This window comes from Belonocnema kinseyi, chromosome 4 (assembly GCF_010883055.1).
Source record: "Belonocnema kinseyi isolate 2016_QV_RU_SX_M_011 chromosome 4, B_treatae_v1, whole genome shotgun sequence".
Taxonomy (NCBI): Eukaryota; Metazoa; Arthropoda; class Insecta; order Hymenoptera; family Cynipidae; genus Belonocnema; species Belonocnema kinseyi.
Genome location: NC_046660.1, coordinates 106,961,353 through 106,987,898, shown reverse-complemented (window position 1 = coordinate 106,987,898; position 26,546 = coordinate 106,961,353). Strand labels below are relative to the sequence as shown.

Genomic DNA, 26,546 nt, shown 5'->3' with positions numbered 1-26,546 from the left:
CCCCCCCCCCCCCCCTCATTTATACCTTTTTGAACCCTTGTAAACGTACTTTTTTGTATTATGTTGTAAAATCAAGATTGCTGCTGAACCAGGAAGTAACAGTAACTTTTTTTAAAATTTAAATTTAAATGTTAACTTTTTTAATTAGATAATCATTCAGTTTACAAAGCTTAATTCTATAATCTTCTACTTTAAAAGTTTTTCATTTGGGATTTCGTTTTTAAAGTTAAATTTTCACTTAAAAGAATTTAAAATGCAATTTTAAAGACTTACAAATTTACGAAACAATTAAAAGCATTTGAAATTGAAAATTTTTTATCAGAAACATTTTAAGTTGATCAATTGCACATATAAACGATTTTTAAAATTAAACTGTAGTTCGAGTATTGAAAATAGGAGAATAATTGATTTTACAAGGCGATTCTGAGCATTGAACTGTTGCCATTCGAAAGCCTTAATAATTAAACAAATGTACATATCGAATCGTAACTTTATCAACTATTTTCTATTTTTAAATAATTTAAAATTATTAGATTCGTAATTAAATGCTTTCATTCCATTTTAATTACTATTCAAATATTCGGTCATTCTAAAATATTTCATTTTTAACTCATTCAATTTGAAATTTATAAAGATCATTTGACATCAGCAATTACAAATCAAATACCCAACATTTGTAAGGGAAAGTGTAACTTCTAATTTCAAAATCTAATTTCAAAAGAAAATTCAATTTCAATTCTTTATCTGTCTGACTTAAAATTGCTTAGAATGATATAATTTTGAAAATTTACAAATTTATAGATACATTTTTCAGTTTAGCGGTATTTAATCAAAAATTATTATTCAATTTAACAGTATTGAAATATTCCATTTTGTACGTGCAAATTATTGATTGTTCTAGTTAGAAAAATTGTAAGCTTTAATTTAAAAAAAGTTTAAATGAAAATAGTTTCTCTTTGAGTGCTTTAATTTGCAGTTACGTTTTGATTGCTTCAAATGAAAAAATTTCCAGCTTTAATTTTTAATTTCAATATCCTTAAAAAAATTTTGCAACCGGGAAATGTCCAGGAATTTTTTCTCTGTAAAATATGTGATATAGGTTATGTGTTTTTCAACCTTTTTATTATTAAAATGATTCTACTTTAGTCTTAATTTGCAGGTTCAAATTTCATACTAACCTCAAAATAGTATTCTGACATATTTTTCCGGTCTTTCATATAAACAAAATCCAGAGTACCGGCACCTTTTGGTTGATCTAAATCGAGCATAACCATAAAACGTTATAAATTAGATCACTAAAAATTAAGAGTGTTTAAAATTGAACAATCTTTAATTAAAATCCGTTAGGATTCTAGAAATTTATGAAAAATTTAATGCCCAAATAGTTGAAAAGTTACTTTAAATTAGAATCTTTCTGCATCAAATAATCTACAATTCAATTATTCTAAATTTTAAGATTTCAAAGATAACTTGTACAAAATTGTTCAATTATAAAAGTTGAAAGCCCTTAGAGTTAAGCAATTTAAAGTTTGATGTGTTTAAAATTTAATAATTTTTAATAATTAATCAGTTTGAAGCCTTAAAAATTGAAGGATTTTTAATTTCAAAAATTGGTCGAATATAAAGTGTTTGAAATGAAATCACTTTGGATTAAATAAGCATAACCGATTCTCCAGAAAGTTTTAAATATTTCTTTGACTTCAAAATAATTAGGCAATTAGAAGAGGATTGGTTTCAACTCCTCCGAGTCATATGATAGGGGATGAGCGAGAAAATTTAAGAGTGAATGCTTGGATAAGAGGCGGGAAGAAGAACGGACTCTTTGTGAGGCCTCGATTATTCATGCCTTATTACGAAGAAATTAAGGTAATTTTATAAAGAGAGTTACAAAAAATCTTAGACGTAACTTGAAAAAAAAAGGTGACTGAGGAAACTCATTTCTGATATTTTAATGGTTATCTGCAGGCTCTAGTCGAAGAACAAATGGTTCAAGAAGCGGAATTGGTAAGATTAAGAAGAACACGTTACATTCCTGACATTCCAGATACGCTTTACATGGTCGATGAAAAACCGAGAGCCATGGGTGCAGTCGGTGTTGATATTTTAGCAGCTGCTCTTCCAGGTAATATAATTCTTATATTTTTAGTTATTAGAGTTCTCCTTTTATTCTTATATTGATATTAGTATTTCATTGGCTTAAACGATTGTTATTACATGTTCGTTTTACCATGGTGTCTGCTCTATCTAAAAAACGTGGAAAACTTGGAATTGTTAGGGAATTTTTGTATACCTCCAAACTGGAAATTTAAGGGATTTTTTTAAAGTCGGAGAGTTTTTTCGCGAGCGTGCTTAATTTTTTACATTATCATTCATGAGAGTTTAATGTGATCGTCTAAATTTTCGATCTCTGGTTTTCAGCGCATCTTTACGTTTCGGCGCTTACAGAATCCGAAAATGATAAAATTTTATCGGCGTCTGTCTGTATGTCTGTATGTATGGTTACCTGAATGTTGTAGCCACGCTAACTTTTGAAGGATTTGTTCAATCGAGTCAGCCTTTGGTACACTTCTTGAGGTTCCCAAAATGAAGGTTAAGTTCGTTAAGCAGATATTTTCAACCAAACTTAAAAAATGTTGAGCATTTTCAAAATTTGAAAATATTTTCATTTCAAATTTTAGAAATTTTTGTCCAATTTTCTTATATATGGGTAGAAGACTCGCAAATTATCTAATCGAAATTTTCAATTTCGATGGCAATTAGAAAAGTAATATACTTTTCCAAAATTTTGAAAATGTTTAGAAAAATAGAATAAAATATTTTTCTAAAAGATTAGGAAATTGCATTTAAATGCGTCACTGGATATCAAGTATATTTATAAACTATGTCAGTTGAATTTTTCGACTAAACAAAAATTTTTAAAGTTAGAGCTTTTTGAAAATTTGAATAAAATTTTTTATAAGTTTTAGAAATTTTTGTCAAATTTCCTGGTATACGTCAAAATTATACTTGCAAATTATCTCAATGACATTTTTGAATTTGATAAAAATTTTAAAAAAAGGTAAAATTTGTTTTTAATAGATTAAGAATAATCAATCTAAATCTCTACTAGATATAAAATATATGTTTTTTGAAACTATTATCATGACATGTCTTATTAGACCAAAGTTGCAAAAGTTGGATCATTTTCTAAAAAAATGCCATTTTGGTTTTAAGAGAGGTTTTTAACAGAATTTACAAATTATCTTGATGAAATTTTTCAATTGGACACAAATTATCGAGCGCGAAGCACGAGTTTCCTCAGAAGTTTAAATCACAGATCAGTTAAATATTGCATCATTTTGGTTAAACATTTATTTCTGGCATCACTTTGTTTGAAATTGACATTATTAAAAAAAATAGTTCTCTATACTAATTGGACATTCTATAATTGTAGTTGAAAATTCATTTCTTTGGTGACAAATTTTAAACAGCAAATTCTACTGTTCAATTTTTTGTTGAAAGTTCATCTTTTTTAGTTTAAAATTAATTTATATTGTTAAAAATTCGATTTGGTAAAACTTAATCTATTTGGTTGAAAATTCCATTTTTTCGTTGAAAATCCTTCTATTCCAGTTAAATATTCATAATTTTAGTCGTAAATTCATCAGTTTGGTTGCAAATTATTTTTTTTTACCGAAAATTTAACTATGTCATTTCTGGTTGAAAATTGATATTTTTTAGTTCAAAATTCAACTATTTGGTTGAAATTATGTTTTTTAGTACAAGATTGAACTACTTCGTTGAAAATGCATATATTTTGTTGAAAAGTCGTCTTTTTCGGTAGAAAATTAATCTTCTTGTTTGGAAATTCATGTTTTTGGTAGGAAATTCGAGTTTTCCATTTAAATATTCTTCATTTTATTAAACAATTTATCTTTTTGGTTGAAAATTCCACTATTTTATTTGAAGATTAATTATTTTACTTGTAAATTATTATTTTTCAAACTGAAAATGTATCTATTCCAATTAAAGATTCTATCATTTCAGTGGAAACTTCATATTTTTAGTTAAAAGTTCAACTATTACAGTGAAAGAGTCATTATTTTAGTTAAAAATTCATCAGTTTGGTTTAAAATTCAACTACTTTTAGATAAAGATTCATCCTTATAGTTGAAAATTCACCACTTTGAGAGAAATTTTAACTATTTGTTCGAAAATTATTTTTTTTTGTGTTTAAATTTAATTTTTTTGCTGAAAATGTAACTATTCCATTTATGCTTCAAAATTGATTTTTTTTAAAATTCAACTATTTGTTTGAAAATGTGTTGTTTTTTTAAATTCGAGAATCAACTATTTCGTTGAAAAATCGTCTTTTTTGGTACGAAATTAATCTTCTTGTTTCAAAATTCATCTTTTTCATGGAAAATTAATGTCTTCCAGTTCACTATTTATCGTTTTATTCAGTAATTTATCTTTTTGGTTGAAAATAAAACTGATTGGTTGGAAGTTAACTCTTTTGCTAAAAATTCACCTTTTTGGTTTAAACATTTTCTATTGCATTTGAATACTTATAATTTTAAATGAAAATTCATCAGTTTGTTTGAAGTTTTGCTTTTTATGTTGGAAAATTAATTATTTCAACTGAAAATTAAACTATTCAATTTTTGGTTGAAAGCTGATCTTTTGTAGTTCAAAGTTCAACTATATGGTTCAAAAATGAGCTTTTTTAGTTGAAACTTAACTATTTGGTACTTTAAACACAAATGCAAGAAATGAGTTGTTACGTTTTTAGGACAATGAAACTTTGAGACTGGGCCGGTTTTGGGGCTGGAGGAGATGGGATTACCCAGATAGAGTGCCGTTTCGTAGAAAATATCTCTAGGGTTCCCTGTATTATTTTATTATTTAAATAATCGATGGTGCTTATATATTTAATCATATCTGGTAATGTAAGTTGTCAATGCTTTCTAAATGAAACGTTAATTGAATACTTAAAAACTGAAACAAAAACATTATTTATTATAAACTCGCGAAACTGTATACATATTCCGAGTTCAATATTTTTAACTAAGGCAAAATATTTGAACGCCTCCGTACTTTGAATAGTTACACCTGGAAAAACTTGAGTTACCTGAGAAAAATCCTGGAATTGTCAGTGAATTTTCTTCGAGGATTTGATTAGATACCCTGTTTACGTTCTTTTTTTGCCAGTATAAATAAATAAAGAATGATTGTTTATAGTTCCAGATACTGCTATAATGTCAGCGATGCTGAAACGAGAACAAAAATTAAGACAGTCTCCCAGTTGTCAACGCGCAATTGGTTTACCTTTATCTTCTCGCCACGAGATTAATAGGCAAGTGCGACTTCGTGTTGTCAGGGAGTTCAACTTACCAGACGCTGTGGCGGATCTTCTCGAGGTACGTCATCAAAATTAACTAATAATTAAACAGTGATCTAGAGAGTTTATTTTTTTTTTTTACATTTTTTATAAAAAATTTATAATTTACCAATATTGTCAAACTGCGGATAAGAAAAAGGATTGACTTGTACATGCCTCACAGACCGGTTCCTCTATCTCCTATCGTACCATATTTGCAGTCCAGGTCCCTCTAAAGTACCATGTTTAAAAAATTTTGTGCCTATGGTTACCCTATTTGAGTCAGGCACTTTGAAAAAAAAATAAATATCAGAGAATTTCTATAAGAAGTCACTGTAAAAAATAATCAGAACTGCCGCACAGTTACTATTTTTTCTTCTATTTTTTTCAGTTATATTATTTCTATTTTCACATTCTCATCATATAAATGGAATGCCTTGTTTTATCTAGTTTTGAATTATATTGAATTCTCTAAAATATTTCAGGGTCTTTATAAATATTCCGAGTCATTTTTAATAGATTCCAATAATTTAAAGGAATTTGTAAGATTTTAGGATATTTTTAAAACTTCTGAGGCATTTAATTTGAGGCAGTTTAGGGATTTTTAAAAGATTCTAAGGAATTGTTTAATTCATTTCATTAATTTGAAGTGATTTTAAAGCTTTTGAAATATTTTAGGATAAAGAATTTTCTAGAATTTCTAAAGATATGGAACGAATTGACAGGACGTATGAGGGTTGAAAATTTTTTTTAACAATTTCACGTTATTTTATCATATTTCTGAGGATATCTGTGATTTTAAGAGATTTAAAATCTCTCAATATAGTTTATTACATTTTCCATGATTTCAGAAAATATCCTCATAAAATTTCACGCGATTTTATAATATTTTAGTGGATTTTAAAGAATTTCTTCATGAGAAGTATGGTATTTTGTAGGGGTTTAAAGATTTGAAGAGATTTGGAATTCACACTAAAATTGTACCTAATAATTTATCCTAAATTCTTGGGATTTTTCTTGAATTTTATGAATTCCCTGGATTTTTTTAATTCACTTGAATTTATTTAAATTTACTCTATTCTACTTAAATCAATGGATTTATTTTTTAAGTTTTACTTAAATTGATCCTGAGGATCAATCGATAAGCTGATTAAAGTATTTGAAATATTTAAACGTATTTTTTTTTAAATTCCTTGACACTTTCAAGAGCTTTAAAAATCTCAAAGGAGTTTAAAGGATTTAAAATAATTTAGCTTATGTTAAAAGATTACACAGACATTTTTTATTGATTTCAGTAGTTTGAGAGCTTTCAAAGACTGAAATGTTTTAGGATATTTTGAAAGATTCCAAGGCATTTTTAAGAGATTGAATTAATTCCAAGGGATTTCCAAGGGTTTTAACCATTTTAAGGGATTTTAATATTTTAATAGATTTGAAAAAAAATTCACACGACATGAGGGATTTCGTAGGGTTTAGAAGATTTGAAGAGATTTTCAAATATTTTTCGCAATTCATTGGGAATTCGCCTTGAATTCTTCTTAATTCATCCTAAATCTTTTTTAATTCTTTTTAATTTTTTAAATTAACTCAATTCTACCTAATTAAATTAATTGTTTCTATAATTTTGAATTGTTTTTAATTCGCTTGATTGTTTTTTTTATTCATCTTGATTTTTTAAGATATTCATTTAATTCTTCTCATTTCTTTCAAATTTCTTTAAATTCAATCAAAGTTTCTTCTAATCAATCAAACTTTTTTCGATTCTTAAAATTGTTCCATTTCATTTGAATTCTTTTGACTTTAATTTGAATTGTTTGTAGCCATTAGTCACTTCTTGTGTTAGAAATTAGTAGGGTTTCAAAAATTGAAGGAGGTTTGCATTTTTTTGGAATTCATCCCGAATTCTTTAAATTCTTTGAATTCCCTTGAATTTTTCTAATCTTATTTCTAGTTTGACGACAGACAATGGATTTTTTTGATTTTTTTTACATTTTTTCCAATTCATCTGAATTCTTTAGAATGTAAATTGAATCGTTCGGAAATCTTCTGAATTTATCCTGCATTTTCTACCCTTTAAGCGTTAAAAAGTATCCCATGAACGTGAAAAAAGTACCCTTTGGTCCCTATATTTTATCCCAAAGAGACTGAGAGGCCTGCTTGTACCTTGACGGCTTTTGGAATTCGACCGAAAGTTCATTTGGTTGATTATTTCTCTCTTCTCTATACTCGTAATTACAATTTAGATAATCATTTACAGAGTTTATTATTCATTATTATTTTTTAACGATCATTCTATCAGATATTCGCAATTTTTCAAACATGAATTATAAATAGTACTTCTCGGCATCCTGAAAAAGTACTTTTCGGCATTCTGAAAAACATTCTAAGTTTTCTAACACACCATCTCGCCCTTTAAAGAAATACGTGCTAACGAATGTTCGCAAATGAGTGAAGGACTGTCGAAATGGACTTATTTACTTCACATTTCGACTAGTTAAGACTAGTTTTGACAAGTGATCGCGGTAATTTTGCGTTTTAATTAGTTAAAACTATTTTTAACTGAATTTCGGTTAAAACGGCAACATGAACATTAAACTTAACATTTCACTTAGATCTGAAAATATTTATTCAAAAAGGAATATTTTTAACAGAAGTTGTAGAAAATTTGTATCTACTATAATTTCTTTTTAGACTTTTTTTCTAGGATGTACAAAACAGGACATATTTGTAAAAACACAGAAGTTAGACGCCCTTTTTCAAAAATTGTGGTGAAGCTTAAGTGGGCAATTCTAATACTTTTTCAGTCATAAATGATGAGAATGTAATAATTATTATAAATTTGTTTCTCTTTTGTGGATGAATAACTTTCTTCTATCAATTTATTTTTCTACCTTTTGTCGTTTTTCCACAAATTTTTCATTTTTATTTTTGTCATTGTTACGATTAAAACAAAAACTACGTGTCCTGTCGAAAAGTGATTCATAACAAATTTGTAGCTCTTTTTCGGGTAAACAATTTTTGTTTAATCATTTTTTTCGTAACTTATGTCGTTTTTCCGCAAATTTTATCTTTTGTTTATATTCAATGTTGTTTTTTACAAATAAACCAAAAAGTACGCGTCCTATCAAGAAGTGATTATTAACCAATTTGTAGATCTTTTTTGGATCACAATTTTTGTCAATTCATCTTTTTTCGTATTCTGTATAGTTTTACCACAAAATGGAATTTTTTATTTTTAGTTATTTTTTTTTTACTATCAGAATTTTCGATTTTCCTAGAAAATCAACAAATTTTTGTTATGATAGTCTTGTAGGGTTTTTGAAAAGCAATTTTTTCACATTACCTTTTTCCATATCGCACGTTGTTTGGCTTAAATTTTTTATTTTCGAGTGATTTAAAAATGTTTGAAAATGCTATAACTCTGAGAATTTTCTTTTTATCGAAAACAAAACAATTTTGAAAATGCTTTAACTTTTTGAATTTTCATTCAAAATGGCTGATTAACGAACTCATCCTTTCCTTTAGGACCTAAAAAAAGTTTCCCAAATATCAATTTGATCCATTCATGAAAATTCCATTTTTAGATTCAGGGGGTCTCGAAACGTGAAGATTAGTTTAAAAACTGGTATTAAATTTCGGACAATTCTAATACTTTCTCAATCATAAATGATGATAATGTAAAAAGTAAACAAACAAAAAAAAAAGTTTTCGTTTAAATATATTTTTAAAAATGACGAAAAACGCAATTTTGTTAACTGTAACTAAAGTTGCACAAAAAAAATTCGTTTAGGCAGGATCTGTAAAAAAAGAAAAAAAATCATCGAAATATATTTGTTTAAATCACGAAAAATTCAATTTTTTTAGGGATCCTGAAACATGATCACTTTTTACACAATATCCGTGAAAATCCGTTTACGCGGGATTCGTAAAAAATAGAAAAACAAATTCAATTTTTACATTCTCATCATTTATGATTGAGAATGTATTAGAATTGTAGGAAATTTGACATCACACTTTTTCAACGGATCTCCACGTTTCGAGACCCCCTGAATCCGAAAATCAGGTTTTCACGATGGCGTCTGTCTGTCTGTCCGTCCGGCCGTCCATCCGTAAACAAGATAACTCTCGAAAAAATTAACGAATCAAATTCATCTTCGGCACACTTTTTAGGTCCTAATAGAAAGGACGAGTTCGTGAACCAGCCATTTTTGATAAGAATTCAAAAATTGAGCGCATTTTGAAAATTTTTGAGACCACTTTTTTCTGAATTTCAAAATTCTATGTACGCATATTTATAGTATTAAAAAGAATAAATAATTTATCCTTATGACTTTTTTCGATAAAATGAAAATTCTCAGAGTTAAAGCGTTTTAAAATTTTTTTTAATTAACCGAAAATCAAAATTTGAAGCCGAAAAACGCACGATACGAAAAAAAGTCAAGATAAGAAAAACACTTATTTTTGAAAGCTCTAAAAGATTATCATAACAAATTTTTGGATTGTCTTCAAAAATCGAAGATTCAAATTTTGATTGCACAAAAAATAATGGAAAATAAAAAAATCCATTTTGTGGACAAACTGTGTAGGATACGAAAAAAGATGAATTAACAAAACTGGTTATCCCAAAAAAGATCTACAACTTCATTAAGAATCTCCTCTTGATAGGACACCTACTTTTTGTTTTATTCGTGAAAAATAACGTTGAAAAAAATAAAATAAAAAAAATGTGTGGAAAAACCACAAAAGTTACGAGAAAAAAATCCAACAAAACCTTTTTACAAATGTCTGTCGGAAATCGAGCGCGCAGCGCGAGTGTCACGATGAGAATATGTACCTCAAAGCCTACAGAGCTTTGAGAAACTTAATCTTTGACTATACTTAATTAGTAGACAATTCAGAATATGAAGACGCATATAAATACTGCCATCTAAAAGAGATCTTTTTGATAAAGTTTTTTTCAAGCATTCCAAATGCAAAGAATAAATATCCGAGTGCGAAGCACGAGATTCAAACGTTGCGCGCTCTAGGCGCGCTCAAACTTGCCAGCGAAGCGAGCCGCGCGCGTAGCGCGTGACGCAAATCTGCCCGCGGAGCGGGCAGATTTTTTTAGATATATTTTGACGAAAAAAATTCTCTTACTTATTTCCGTCTAAAGTTATTTACATTTATAAAATTTAGTTTGAAACTTTATAAAACATTTTTAAATACACCAAAAATTAAACATTTAAACATTTTCAATCGACTTGCCCAATGGTGAGAAATTAAAATTGGTTGTTTCTTAGTATAAAATTTATTCAAAATGCCACAAAGAAACTTTGCAGTGCTATTATCAATAAATCTAATCTTTTGAAATTATTGGGCCCAGCCAAATATTAAAAAACAGTTTTCGTGAAATAATTATTGAAACCTAATACATTAATATTTAAGGAATAATCTAATTGCATTTAGCTAATACTTACAAGTCAGGAGTTTAAAAATTATTGTGAAAAATAAATAGAGGTAAATTAAAGTACTAACGATTTTTTATTTGTAGTTCTTACAAATATTCTGTACAAATCAGATTCTGTTATTTTTATCCCATCTTCATGCTAAATTTTTCGAACACATTACGTAAATCTTAAATTAACAATACTTATTTCACATTAATCGCATATGTGGCTTTTCTTTCAGACCAGGTATAGTAACACAAAAAAATTTAATCCACGATTTGTAATCTAAAACCTTTCATTGACAAAATAAAGATTTATTCCTTTTTATTTGAAAGTCTAAAGTTATATCTTGTTAATAAAACGGTTTAGACTAAAAAGCAAAAAATTAAAACTTAATTTAAAAGCCAGGTCATTTAATATAATACTTTATAAAAATCTAAAAAAAAAACAGCGAGAGCATGTTGCATTATCTATCATTAAGATGCCAATCAGGAGAGATACTTTCTCTTATTACAATATTTTAAACTCTAGAACCTTATTTAAAACGACCCCTTTATTTAAATTCTATCTAACCCACGAGCCATCCTTTTCTAGCATAAGTTTCTACAATATGTATCAATTTCTCGTCATTTTCTTTGCTTCTACCCATGTCTAGAAAGTTATCTTTATTTTTGATATCGTTCACTCGGCGGGCAGATCCACGAGTGGCTTGAATCACTTGCACCATCATTAAGCACTGATCCAGTTTCCTGCGAGCAGACTCGATCAAATTCTTATCGAACTGCTCCCTGGAAAAATCTTTCACATCTACATCGAATGTCCTAAAGCAATCGACAAACGAAGAATAATATGAATCAATCATTTCATCCAAACTTTCATCAATAACTTTTAGCTTCGCACTCGACATTATCAGGAAAATCAAATCACGACAGCCGTTTTCATATTGAGTCAACTGTAGATCCACCATTTTCATGTCGATTATTTTACCAGATTTGTCGTGTCTAAAGAGCATATTGTTCACCCAAAAATCACTGTGAACTAAAGTAGCCCAGGGTTCTTCTGGTTCTTCTTCTATCTTTGAAGCTCCATACTCTATTGTTTTGGTAACTTTCTCCATGTATGGTTGAGCTTCTTTCATCGTCTCAAGGGTATTGACCGCTTTGTTGATCATATCTTCGACACATCTGATTGTAGCTTCATTGAAAATAGACGCCAAACCTGGCATTATCAGTTCCTTAAAAGCCTTGGGCTTTTTAATTTTATAACAAATTGGAATTGCGTGCAGTCTAGCAAGTTGTTTAATCGCAAAGATCATGTGTTCTTTGTCCATGCCAGTAATTCGATCTTCTGTATCGTAGCCTTGAACCTTCAGATTTTCAAGGACGATCGTTGCCTGGTCATCAAACTTTTCCCCATCCTTCACACCCAATCGACCTCCAAAGAATTGAGGCACGAGTTTGATTAACTCGCTTTTTTTCATTCCATTTTCGATTTGGAATTTTATTAGTTCTGGTGCTATGATTTTGTAGAAGTAGATCTCCTTGTAGAAGGACATTGGACTGTTGAACAGATCTACAAGATATTCTGACTTGGGAGGAAGTTTTGCGATCAGGTTCAAATTTTCTGATTTTCCATTTTCTTTAACATTTAGATTCAGTGCCAGGATCAGGCTTCCAAAATTCTCACCTGGATCCACTAGGTGTTTCCATTGCATGCTTTCTATCTTGAGTTGGGATCCAAGAAATTCTCGAAGGACGCATTCCAAATTTTGAATAGGAGGGGTTTCGCTTAGATTCGACATTGCTGGAAAATAAAATAAATAGTTACTTTACAGCTGACGATCCGCGGTAGGTTAAACAATCTTGTTAGGTTAAACAATTATTGTTAACTGTTCTCAAGATAGTTTTGGCAATTTAAGATTTAAACTATTGAAAGTATTGATGATCGAATAATCTTTTTATTATTTTTGTTATTTTTTTGTTTCCTGATAAGACTTATTACAAACTTTTATTAATAAAGAGACTTTTTTCATTTTTCTAAATTAAAAAATCTTAATACAAGAAATGTAACCATTTAAATAATAAACATTTGACAATTTTTAATTATTGTTAACTATCCTAAAATTTGGGGTTTGATATGTTTAAAATTGAACAATGTGAAATTCAAAATACCTAAAATATAATAGTTATGTTTGAAAATGCTGAAAATTCGTTCATAATTAATTAATTATAAATGTTTGAAATTAAACTTGATACTAAGTAGTAGTTTAAATAGAAAATTAGAATTTTGAAATTAAGGGTTCACGAGTACGAACAATTTTCAAGTGAAAATCTTAAAAAATAAATAATTCCAAATTATCGTTTTCCAGTCCATAATATTTATTCAATCTTAAATTTAAAGCTTTTGAAATATTTGATTTACTTCTTCTCTAGCATCGCTTGAAATTGATTTACTTTTCTCTGATTAGATTTTTGTTTTCATGCGAAAATTTTCAAATATTCAAAAATATTTAGAAAATTATATATATATATAGCGCTGATCTTTCGGGTAAGTTCGGGAATTTTTAACTTTCCACCACTAATAAAAATCGCAATTCCATTTTCTAATAGAAAGTGTTTGAAAAATCATTTTTTATTGCAAAATATGAAAAAGCACATTATTTTTACCCAAAAAGTGAATCTTGATTATTGAACATTTTATTCGATATTAGAGTTCTTTGGGCAAACAGTGTTTCTCAATTTATTCAGTTCGAGTGAGATTGGACTTTTGTATCTGTTTTGTTCCTACGGCAGTATTGTACACGTTTTTATGTAATAATGACTTATTTCATAATAGGATTATGTATATTAGTTTCAATTATATATTACGTTATGCATCGATTGGAGCTTCAAGTAACTGTCCTAATGATGACTCTTATTTTTCGATTGAATTACAATTTTTCATTACGGCGGTAATAGACAATTTACATTTTTGCGGTTTATCAAACTTGATAATCATAATCAAAATTCAACAGACTTGCCTGTCTTTTAATCATTAAAAAATCTAATGCGTACAAAAGAGGAATTATTCGATGGTGATTCAGTCATATTCATAATAATTAAGAAGCGTTTAATTTAAATGCGATTCTTGTATTTTTGTAACCGGACTATATGAAAAATGATTGACACAAGAATTATCGCCTTTAAGAAAGAAGCGTATTTGAATTGATGGGACCACATTCTCCAGTCCTATATTTAGTTTGTCATTCTTATGCGTAACTTTTATAATATTTGAGTATGCAATTTTCATTATAATTGCTTCTCTGGGATCTTTATTCAAATTGCCCATTAAATTTTATTATTCCGTAAACTAGTCTTTTCGGAATCTTTCGGAAAATTCTATATTCTTCAAACTTTAAATTAGGGTTTCAGTTTACTTTCTAAGTTTTTATAATTATCTCTTTTAACTATTTTAGCTGGAAACTACATATATCACGTTTGTGTCAATTTCTTGGCTTTTAAACGTCACATTAATAATTTGTGACGATGAGAAATTTTATTAGTATGAGGATGATGCCTTATTTAAAGACCAATTATTCATGAAGACTTTGAACTGCTATAGCCGATTATTTAGAATTGTTGACTGATTTCTCAATGGACTATCAATTTTTAGCCCTTATAAAGTGTAACCTTCATGAAACTTTTTTCTATTATTTCGTTCCTTTTCATCAGAGTACTCGGCATTTTATTTCTCAAGTTGCGGACAAAGAAGTATTTCTAGAGTCATTGACCACTGGTTTTTCTAAAGTATTATGCATAATTTTATAATTACAAATAGAAGTTCATTAACTTTTTGCACTCATAATTTCAAAGAGTTCGTATTTGACCTACATTTATTATTTTAGTTGTATTACAAAAATAGTAGATAATTCGTTGAGAACGTTCAAGATATCAAAATTAATTAGTAATTTTAAGATTGAAGACTCACTGTGATATTCAATGAAGATACTGTTGTATGTTAGTATTTATTTAGGTATTTATATTATTTTGAAAATTATTTTATTAGAGATGTGAATCAAATCTGTTATCAAATCTGTTCCTTTAAAGTACGATGCCACGATTATTTCAGATGCTAAAGAACTAGACTTGTTCCATTTTCAAGACAAAATTTAACCACTCTGAACATTGTAATCATTGTATCTTATTGACTCTTAGATAATAATAATGCTTAGAAAGGCAAAAATAACTACTATCTTTGAAATTGATCACTATGTGCATTCTTATAAAAAAAAAACTTCGTTGTCTTTATCTGTAATAAATGCATTCCTCATTAATAGCAAATTAAATTTAGTTTTTAAATGTGAGATTATTTTTGGGAGGAAATTATAATTCTAGAAACGTTTTCTAACGCAAAATAGTTCATCTTTTCTTTCAGTTTGAAACCAACTAGAGTTTTAAATTTGACTCTTTGTTTCCTATGTCCAACGTCCACATGAGTCTTCGTACATTATTCAACAGAATTCAAACGATTACATAAGAGTGTTCGTAACTCAGTCCACGAAAAACATGTGTTGTATTTTTAAATATTCCTCACTTGTTGCACTAATTGAAATTCAAGGGAATTATTGAGTTCGTTTGTAGAAATATGTAGAGAGAGAAAAATATGTTAGATTATGGAACGAGAAGACTTAATTCATACGCAATTTTTCAATTCAAGACCGCTGTAGCAGCGGCCTAGAATCTGACTGACGAATCAGATCAAATGAAGACTGTAATTGTCGTTTCCGCGCCAGGGGTTCATCTATCGCTAAAATAGACTTCCAACATTCCCGCTTATTTCAAACAAATTGGTTGCGTACAATTTTTTAAACTTTCGTTCACTTTTATTGGATTTAAAGTTTATTGCAGAATTCTATAGTTTTGGAAAAAATAATTGTATGCTATCCAAGAATGAAAATTATGTCACTACTGCTGTAATATTAATTTCACACTCCCGTCGAATAATATCAAACTACATAAATTGCACGCTGCTGAAAATGGATGTAATGTGAGATTATTTACATAGTTGGATACTAAAATATGGTATGAGAGAGACCGAAAAAAATCTTTTTTGATTTTTTGGAATATTTATCTTTCACTTCAACTCGTAGCAAGGTCTAGGAAAATTTGAGAAAAAATCTGAAACTTCTTAAACTTAATGTATGGAATCTCTAAATTGAGACCAGAATAGGGGAAATTATTCTATAGTAGACAATGATTAATTTAAAATAGTAAAGTTTGTAAAATAATTAATTTAATGTTAGTGATAGTTAAGGCACGCTACGTGTTAATATATAAAAAATAGAATTGATTATTTTACTTATATTCCTATTTATAATTAATGATTATCTACTGTAGAGTGGTCTTCCCTGCATTTATATAAATAGTATCGAAACGTATCATTTTGAAACCGGCGATAATATTGACCTCATGACTCTGATCGACAATGTATTCGTTCTGCGATAGACAATCAAGTCAGCGAAATAACTTGTTATAGATATAAACTTATAATACAGCATTTCAGAGCATTTAAAAAGCAATATAATTCAAATCAGCTTTTATTTAAGAGAAACAAAATGTATGTTTACATTATCAGGCGTGCACGATTGCAAACAATATCCTTGTCAATGGAAAGAGTTTCAATACGTCTTTTGAAGTTAATCATGACAGGTTAGGTGCATACAATTGTGCGTATTATCATCAAAATCAATCTCCCGATGATTGACTAAGTACGAAACAATTTGAAATGCTTCTTTCTATATATCAGAAAATTATGGAATAAACGCAGTAAAAATCCAATTCCTGACAACATAAAAATAAAAATTACCCAGCAAGACTATCAAAATTGTACAATAATTATTTAAACATCCAATTTTTTCTTAATAAGCAACCATTTGCTGGCAGTCATGATTGAATTCGTAGAAAAAGTTTAATTTGTGGAAACCGGATAATTCGTCATTAATTCAATTATTATCCATCATTTGTTGATATACAGTATCATGTTGCGTTTGTGTTTGTAGACTTGTAGACTTGATTTAGTACTCGAGATTAGGAAAATGGTTGTTCTCAATTTGTCGTGTTTTCCACATCAATGCTTTTATATATTAGGATTGCGTTTAGAGACTTATGTAGGAAAATTTATTTTGTTTGGATAAAAATCTATGTAATATTTTGTTGATTTTGTAACTCTTTAATAGTTTTTTAATGTCTATGATTTTTTCATTAAAAAATTTGAACAATTTGGTAAATATTTTGTATATGATGCCAGCAGGTTTCTTTTAGACTCACCGAGTAACAACGCTTTTCTGCTGATTCGCGGATGATAAATGTAAAATAAATTTGAGTATATTTTTGGTCACGTTTGAATTTGGAGCGCGGCACTTGTTTGAGTCAGATCAGTTGAGCGATGTAGCGTTGACTGCGCTGCGCTTGACTTTGACCCTATCAGTCCCGCTTCGTAGTCGGTTAAGAGACATCTCCCCATTCCAACTGCATCCTTTTTAAGCACTTTACGAGGTTTCCTAGTTTAGAATCAAAAGAAACTGGAATAGTAACGGCAAATATTTGTTTTTAACTTCCAGTTTTATTTATATATTTCCAATGTTTGGAAGTAACATGCCAATCATTGTCTCTATGAATTCACATTATTTAAAAAATTTTAAATCACTTATGATTTATAGCAGAAAAAATATTAGTTACCTTCAGACCTTTGTATTCTTTCCAAAATTTTGGAAAATGCTTGAAATACACAGATTAAATTTTCCTTTAAGTTTTAATTCCCTGTTATTAATTTACCATGTCTTTTAATAGTTTCAATTTTTTAATTTTGGAAGACGTTTCTTTTTTGTAAATTCAATTTGCGAATAATCAAAAGAGAATTAAACTATTTTTTCTTTCCAGTTTCTATCATAGAAAAATCACCATTATCTATTCTTAAATTACTTATGATTTAAACCAAAACTTTTTGTAATTTACGAGTCGAGCAAGGCAATTATTCTTCATACCATATTTTTGTTTTTAGACACGACTTTAAATAAATGTAGAGATTCTGAAAACATTTTTGTTTTACTTTAATTAAATTTTCGTGCCGATACTCACTGATTGCTGAATATATTGAGAAGCCTGTCATTTAAATACTCATTTTATTGTCACCATAAACGAAAGGAATGACGTTTTTGAAGATCTTTGTATAACAGAAAATTTTGAAATAAAAAAATGTATATAGTTACTAAACATATAATATAAATGCCTTATTTTTATTCAGTAAATTTACGATATAATAAACAATTTGGAGACCAAGAATTATTTAATTGATGCTAAGGTTTCAAAGAAATACCAAGTTATGAAAATTTCGTGTTTTTTTGTTTTGTTTTTTTAAAGGACTTTGACCATCTTTGTTTCGCAAAAAACTTGTCTATTTGTTTATTAAATAGGATTTCATAGTTCAAAATGTTCAAATAAATTTCTCAAGGAAAATATTGTTATGAGAAGGTCGTCTAACAACTAAAGAGTCGAAAAATTCTTGTCATGTAATTGTTTTCTTGGTTGTTTATTTTTTCCCGTTGACTTGTATTATTTTAAATTTTCCTTTTATGTTGATACTAAGCAAAATAAATTTTAAAAAGCTTCAAACTTTTTAATTAGTATAGGTACATAATTAATTTTTTTATCTTTACATTCAAGAAATTTCCCCGAAATAAGAAGTTTTTATGATCATAAAATATCTGTAGTACATACTAAAAAGTTTTTGTTTAAAATAATATTATTAGCTGTTCTATTCCCGCTTTTTTATCAGCATTGACATTGCAGAGCCGTGCTGATAAGAAAGTTAAGTAGTATTCTGACCTTGTAAAACTCAATAATCGCATATGAATGTACGCTACGAAATACCTCACTATTTTAGATTACATACTTCAAAATTAGTAACTAAATTGGAAACGAGTCTTACTTGAACATGAACATTGCTCAGAAAAACATACTTTAAAAAAAGTCGTTTAGAATTATGAAAAAATAATTTTAAAAACATTAATAACTACACTTTTATAACATGATTATGTTAGTTTTTTTACCTTACTAATTTTCATATTACTAATACGAATTTTCTTTCTAATTTGAAGTTTTTAAAATTTTAGAATCTTTAAAAAATTCAAAGGTCCAAATTAGGAAGCATTTAAAATTTACAAACTAGCATTTATAAATGTTATAAAAGAGTTTATATATATATATAAACACTAATAAATAAATAATAAATAAAAAATAATAAATAAATACTAAATGTTCAAAAACATTAATTGAGCACGTTCCTTCTTTAAAAGGTTGCCAATAATCAAATTTCAAATTAATAGAGTTATAATTGACTTTATAAGAACCTAGGTCCTTCACTTAAATAGTATGCACATTATTTCACCAAGAAAAGATTAAATTACATGAGCTCAATAAAGAATTTAGAGGTTAATTCCTTGGCCTGATAGATTTTGTTAAGACTAGAAAACGCCTCGCATGTCCTTAAGGACATTTTTAGTAAACTAGAGATTCACACCTAATATATTATCTATTATAAAATAATTTGATATTCCCTTAAGAAATTTCTAAGTCATTTTGCAGTCCAAAGATAAAATTTTATCATAAGTATTGCACTTGAAAATTTTTAATACAAAATTAACATGTTTCATAAATGCGGACAATAATTATTGCATCTTGTCAAGGACGTTAAATTCAGTTTATTTTTACAAGAAAAAAATCAATATTGGGTTAAATAATTTTCAATTTATTTTTTAAAAAGTGGGGAAAAACTTGCGGGAATGGGAGGTTTTATGATTGATGTATCGTCAGAATTTTTTTGAAAATACCACGGGCGAGATTCAACTTTTTTATACTGCTACTTAGTGTCGACATTTATTGACATTTAAAATGTCAGAACATTGGGAGTATATGATCAGTGTATAACGAAAGGAGATTAATCATAAGTCGATTTACAAACTCTTCAGCAGCTTGAAATCTTAAATAATTTTCTATATCTTTTGGAAGCTTGAGTTGCAATATCTATTCATAACAGTAAAAATGAGAGCCATATTAACATGTAAATTTTTGCTTGAGATGATTTTGCTTGTCTTGATCGCGGAATTGAACAAGATGAAGCTAGTAGTTGGCCAAAACTAAAAGGTTATCGCTCGCTTCATCAAGTCATGAAAAATCTATCTCGGGCTATCTACCCATTCTATCTTCATGCTTTTCTCTCGCCCGAGATAGCACTTTCATGATTCGATGGAGTGAGCGAGCATCTTTCAGTTTTGGCCAACTCCTAGCTTCATCTTGCTCAATTTCGCGAGCTGAAACTTTCTAGCGCTAACTTTTTCGGTTAGCTTTTTATTGTTTATATTTTTGGTTAAGTATCATCTAGTCGAAGGCGTGCGTTGGCATCCTATCGTTAGGACGCCTCGATATAACCAATATAACGAATCGCCGCTACATACAAAAAAAAGGTGCAAAGAATCCTTATCTGGAAAAATCGTGTGATTTAATGTTAATGTCTTATGAATTGTGAAATTTAAACAAACAAAAAACATAAAAACAATCAATTTTCAAACTGTGCTCACCTCTGCAACCTAATGTATCCAACCGATTGACCTCAAATTTTAATAAAAAGTCTTTAGCAACACATTCTCGATATATATTGCAAGAACTTTCGATATCTTGAACAGTTTTTAAAATTCTACGTATTTTGTGTAGAAAATTAAAAGTCAGAGATGACATGAATGGTAAGATTTTAAAAACTATTCAAGATATCGAAATATTCTTAAAATATATATGAGGAATTGGATGTCAAATCATCTGAATAATTTCAGCTATTGTTGGTAATTTTGATGAAAATTCTAGTATCCGTTCTTTTAGGTGTTTAAAGAAAAACCAAGTTCACCCAAGTTTTAGAATTTCTGAAATGGTTTTTTTTAATTAATTAAAACAATTTCTGTAAGGTACTATTAATAAAAAAAACTTATAAATATTTTTTTTTAATCACTTGACCACCTTTGATTTTCAGAATTTAACTAGTTGCAGTCGGGCAATTTTTTGCATCGCATATGTTTTTGGTATACTAGAATTTTTATCAAAATTACTAACTATAGCTGAAATTCCCATACCCAGACAGTTTTAAAAATTATTTTGCTTACACATTCTATCTCGTCAAATTTTAAAATTTCTGAAATGGCTTTTAAAATTTTATTCTAAACATTTCTATATGCCACTTGCTAAAAAAAGTTTTTTATTATATTTTCTTATGAATATTTTTTTCAGAATTACGTGGCCAACTTTCATTTTGAAAAATTATGTAGTTTTACGTGGCAGGATTTTTCCATCACAGATGTGTTTAGTAGAATACCTAAATTTTATGTAAAAGTACTTACGTTTATCCTCAATAAATTTCTGAGAAATAACCCCTCTTGTGTAATATATGTCTACGTCTAAAATTTTCGGTGAAAGTTAAAAGATATAAACTTTCTGGAACCTGACTTAAGAAGTATATGCACTTATATGAAACGAATTTTAGTTCTTGAAAAATATTATCAACTCAACTACTCACACTTATCAGTTATACAAGTCAGCTTTATCGCTCTAATTATGTAAACTATAATATTATTATATAAACTATATCAGAAATTCGAAAATTGACCTGATAGTTCGTCAGAGAAAGTTCTAAATATTAATAATATAAGTGAAAATCATCCTTTTTTTCTTTGAACAAATTTTCTATTTGTAAATTTCTACATCAATCAGTATTTTTGATAGCCCTTGCTAGACAGATGTGAAAGCTAAATGAATAATTTATAATCAAGTAATTACCTGAGGATATCAGCCGTTAGAGATGCAAATCCATAAATTTTCCGGCTTGTAGTTGTAATTAATCAAGTGTTTTTGATGTGTTTTAGAATGCAGCGTGCTATAATTCGGGAGAAACAGATGATAATATGGCCGATGTTGAAGAAAATAGCTCTCTAAATATAAATAGCAATGTTGGTGCTTCAGTGTCAGTTTGCTATGGAAGAAACATGACATTTCCTCGCCAAGCATCTTCTTATTCTCATAGACGCGAACTACCCGCTGTTGTCACTGAAGGAGAAAACTATAGACTTTCCGGGGAGGTACGTAATACCTTAATGCATTCACCATTCAGAAGTTACTTTCTTGACTTTCACAAATCACCATTAATTTCTTGCTGCGATTATTAGATTAGAAGTGAGAACCGATATAAACCTGGAAGTTGCTTATAGATATTAATGATTTTCGGATTGTACGAGTTTGAATACAAGTGGTGTTCATATTTAGCTCTATTTGAATCTAATGTCCAACTTTGATCAATATTCGCAAGTTAAAAGTTTTTTTATTTTTAATGTATAGGATTTTATATCTGGTTGCTAACATTCATAATCAGGTCCGGAGGTTAAAAATTTAAATCTCACGAAATTGAATAGTTTTAGAGCCTTTAGTTAAATTTTGAAAGTTTCAAAATTTAAATGTTTAAAAGTTTCTGAATTTGTTATTTAGAGAAAATTTTGAGGCTTTTAAATTCTGATGATATAAATTTTCTTTCAATCTTATATGACTTAACTTTTAATTTTTTATGGAAGTGTTAATTCTTTTTTAATTTCAATGATATTAAACTTACTTAAGTTTTCTAGAAAATGTGTGATGTAAGTTGTTGGCTTGAGGGTCAGGTCAATTGAAACTAATTAAGTTGTTTCAATAAGTTTATTTATATTTTGAATTTGAGGGTCAAGCTTTGAAGCTTCTCATTATTTTTAACCAAAATATTATTAAATTAAATATTTGATTGTGACATTCTGAAAATTCGAGTGCTTTAGATTTAGATGCTTTCATCTGGCTGCGCCATCATTTGCCATGGAGACAATAAAAGTGCATGTCTGCTTTGTTCCGGTAGAAATTTTGAAGAAAAAAAGAATGGAAGCTATATTGGTACTTTTCTTTCCCAACTTACGTCGACATGAAATGAGATATCGTGTTAAAACTTTGGCACGCTAACTAGAAGACACGAAGGAAGGTGTCTCTGGTCCTAAATAATTAGAATGTTGAAAAAAGTTTTTTTTTTTAAATTACTAATTTGAAGAAATGCAATTTTTAATGTTGCCAATGGGCTAGTTATGAGGTTTATATTTATCAAAATGGGACAAGACAACAAAAATCGCTGATGAACATTATACAAAAATAATGCAAAACCTAATGTTTGCACTTGAAATGCAAATAAACAAATTTGATCTGACATACGTATCAGTTGTGCCTGACCAGCAGTAACGCAGCGACTAAACAACTTCAAACTTCTACAAGTCTGTGGGTAATAAATACAGATTGCATGATAACCGACAGAAAGACAGAAGTGAAACTTCTGTCGTAAAGCTTAAATGCGTCGGTCGATATTTCTTATTTTCATAAATAAATTTTTTTTCTTCCCCTAACCCTGTGGGTTATCACAAACGGTCCTATAATATTTATTAATATTTTCCGAAAAAATTTTCTGCGTTATTTCAACTTTTATTTCTCAATATGAGTGAAAAAGTATTGATCTCAGGACTGCCTTGCTCAGGTGTGATACTCGTTATATGGCCATGATTAACATTTTTTTATCAATTTTTTTTCAATTAAATTTTTTAATTCTGATCCTCCAAATCTAAATTTTTCTGCTTATTATATTGTAATTTTTTTAAGCTTTTAAGACAATTTGTGGTACGTTTTAGTCAGTGGTGTAGTTGAGGCCTGATGACGCCAGGCCGCTTTCTTGTCGCACGAAAAATTGTTCTGCACAATATGAAGAATTTAATTTGAAGACAGCATATGGATTTTATATCAATGGCAATGGCTGATAAATTATATTATTATTCGAAGTTTCCTGGCAACAGTGACGCATTTTTGTGGGATTTTACAACTTGTAAATTGATTTTGTTGATTTCATTTTAAAGCACTCAGATAATCTATATTGAGGTCACCGAATTATTGGCCACTCAAATATATTGATTTTCAAAGGCAGATTAAAAAAAAGTCGAAATATTTGTTAAAAGTATGGAAATATATTTAATTATATTTGAAACAATTTCAATATTGTTGTTACTATTATTGGTGGTCTTTTTTAAAGGAAAGAACATTACTTTTCGTGAGGAAAATTTGAAACATAACAAAATTATGTATTAGCAAACATTTTTTTGAATTGTACCTTATTGCTCCTTGCCAAATTTTCAGTTTAAAAATTCAAATATTTGGTTAAAATTGTATGTAATTTATTGAACATTCATCTTTTTTGAAAAAATTAATCTTCTTGATTAAAATTCAACTATACCAAACTCTCGCTTTCAGTCAAGTGTTAGGGGTTGCCTTCAAATGGCTTTGGATTGATTTCGGGGGTAAGAAACGTAAACATTGAGGGTCGCCTCTAGAATCAAACCGAAGGGCCTATGACAAAGCCACCGAACGCGTCCTTGGGTTGCGGATAGAGGGTCTCTGTACCAAGGGTTTCTGCTGAATATGTCCAGGGGTGATCTTGAAGGAATTAACCCCCAAGCGGAGGTGTGAAAACCGTGCCGAAAGCTGAACAGCACCTGGGTGAGGTGTCTAGAACGTTGACTCTGGGATACCGGGCGACCTCTCACAGTACGCAGCCTTATTCTTGCATGCGGGGCTCTACAAGGATGGACGAACCCCTTTCCCTAGCTTCTCGTGGGAACAACAATGACAACACCAAACATAGTTGTAGTAAGTGCGGTTCAAAACAACAGAACGCGCAGAGCTCCCGACAATGAGTCGGCCAACAATGCCGACCAATCTAGAGCTGGGGGAGCCAATGAAAATGGATTAAATGCGAATAATCGGCGGGATCTAGCGACCTTTGGGTGGACGGAGCGACTGAATCACGACTTGCTAGAGTGCTACGATGCGAGTGTGGCCCTTGAACGGGGTTACATGGCACAGCTGCATGCTCTGTGGTGCGAGAAACACCCGGAGCTATCGCACTTTACGCAGCAACGTCTGCGAAACCATGCTGAACTACTCAGAAAAAGGGGCTATGTAAGCGGAACGCCTACTCTACCACAGCTAGAACAAGCCGGTGACAGAGAAAGAGAGGCGACACTAAGACCAACCGCGGGCAGGCATCCAATAGAGGAAGAACGATGCTTTATGACCCGGAGAAACATCAACACCAAGGTTTCTCTCGAACCTAAAGATCAGGCTAAAATGGATGACGAGCTTCGTGGACATTTTTTCGCAGAATCCGACCTCTGGGCGATCAATTATTGTGTGTATAATGCAGTAAGAGCTTCGGCCGATGCGAACCGTAAAACAAATCCAACGGTTGATCATAAGACCAAAACACGAATGCATCAAGTTCGCGCGCGAACTCCGGACCCGTTATCACACACTTAACAAGTCAAAGCTGCTGACCATCAGGCAGCAAATTGTTGAGAGAATACGGATACTATCTGACGCTAAGAGAAGTCTAGAGCGGAGGGAAAGGTGGGTCAGAGAAAATCAACAGTTTCTCTCTGACCCATCTCGACTCTTCCAAGACCCTCCAGTTACTGTCGAACACTCACTTAAATCAGAGGAGGTCGAAGTATTTTTGAGAGGAGTCTACGAAGCGCAGCATAGACTGGACAAAGACTCCGAAAATATAAATAGCTTCAAAGAGTTATGTGATGCCCTCATAACACCTGATAAAGTTTGCCCACCCATTACTACCGAGGAGGTGAAAAAAGTATTAAGAGGGAAGAAGAACTATTCCGCACCGGGACCAGATTTGATCAAAAACTTCTGGTGGAAGAAGTTTTCTTCAACCCATCAGCATTTGGCCCATATTTTCACCTCACATTTAAAGTCGGAAGAGCCGATTCCGGAGTGGTTGGTGGAAGGGCGCACAACACTCCTGCCGAAAATAGGCAACTTAGTTGACCCGAAGAATTACAGGCCAATAACTTGTCTAAACACTCTTTATAAGATATTCAGAGCTATCCTAAATGATAGGATTGTTCGGGCAATTGTACCTGTGTGGCAAGAAATGTATGAACAACGAGGCTCAAAGAAAGGCGTAGCGGGATGTCGGGAGAACCTGCTCATCGATAGATGTGTCTGCAAAGATGCAGCATTCTACCAGCGTGACCTATCGATGGCCTGGATTGATTATCGGAAAGCTTTCGATTCGATCTCCCATAGAATTATCATCTGTCTTTTGGAAATCTTAAAGGTTCATCCGCAAATAGTTAGGTGCATAGAGAGATTGATGCCGCTTTGGAAAACCAGATTTACTATCTCATCTGAAAAAAATCGTGTGACAACTAACAAGGTCACCATTCAGAGAGGTCTTTCAGGGCGACACCATGAGCCCACTTCTCTTTTGCCTTACATTATTGCCACTATGCTTAGCACATCGCCATTCCGACGGGTACTTGTGCGGTAAACCTGCAGATCGAAAGTACAAGGTCACTCATATATTTTACATGGACGATCTTAAGATATGTGCTAAAAACAAAGAGCAACTGCATCTAGCTTTGAGGATTGTCGAACGATATACTAAGGAAATTGGAATGGAATTTGGGTTAGACCAATGCGCCAAGGTTTATTTGAAGCGAGGAAAACTTAATAGCATCCCTGAAGATCCTGAGATCGTTGATAGAAGCGCCATACGACACCTTTGCGCTGGAGAGACTTATACATACCTGGGCGTGCCACAGAGCCGCATTCAGG

At 30.1% G+C, this 26,546-nt stretch overlaps 2 protein-coding genes across 6 annotated transcripts in view; one reads left to right on the top strand and one right to left on the bottom strand.

The window, feature by feature from the left end:
* The window catches only part of LOC117171213 (BTB/POZ domain-containing protein 7), a 62,864-nt gene that overhangs the window by 27,770 nt on the left and 8,548 nt on the right, over positions 1-26,546 (top strand). For both annotated transcript variants that reach the window (XM_033358306.1, XM_033358307.1), the window contains exons 7-10: positions 1,714-1,866; positions 1,966-2,122; positions 5,221-5,399; positions 21,731-21,943. In XM_033358306.1, coding sequence (XP_033214197.1) covers positions 1,714-1,866; positions 1,966-2,122; positions 5,221-5,399; positions 21,731-21,943 — 702 coding nt within the window. The remainder of the gene's footprint in view (positions 1-1,713; positions 1,867-1,965; positions 2,123-5,220; positions 5,400-21,730; positions 21,944-26,546) is intronic.
* LOC117171216 lies at positions 10,867-21,878 on the bottom strand. 4 transcript variants are annotated; one of them, XM_033358310.1, is made up of 3 exons: positions 21,209-21,323; positions 17,094-17,326; positions 10,868-12,591 (listed from the first exon to the last, which is right to left on the bottom strand). In XM_033358310.1, the coding sequence occupies exon 3, from the start codon at positions 12,587-12,589 to the stop codon at positions 11,357-11,359; it is 1,233 nt and encodes a 410-aa protein (XP_033214201.1). In that variant the 5' UTR covers positions 12,590-12,591; positions 17,094-17,326; positions 21,209-21,323; the 3' UTR covers positions 10,868-11,356. The 4 variants fall into 4 exon arrangements, with proteins under 4 accessions (XP_033214205.1, XP_033214202.1, XP_033214203.1 ...); XM_033358314.1 differs by lacking the exons at positions 17,094-17,326; positions 21,209-21,323 and adding an exon at positions 21,645-21,878 and having other exon boundaries at positions 10,867-12,591; XM_033358311.1 differs by lacking the exon at positions 17,094-17,326 and having other exon boundaries at positions 10,867-12,591; positions 21,209-21,334.

What these genes read in the sequence shown, in the direction of transcription:
- LOC117171216 (XM_033358314.1), bottom strand. Translation starts at nt 12,589, where the DNA reads ATGTCGAATCTAAGCGAAACCCCTCCTATTCAAAATTTGGAATGCGTC.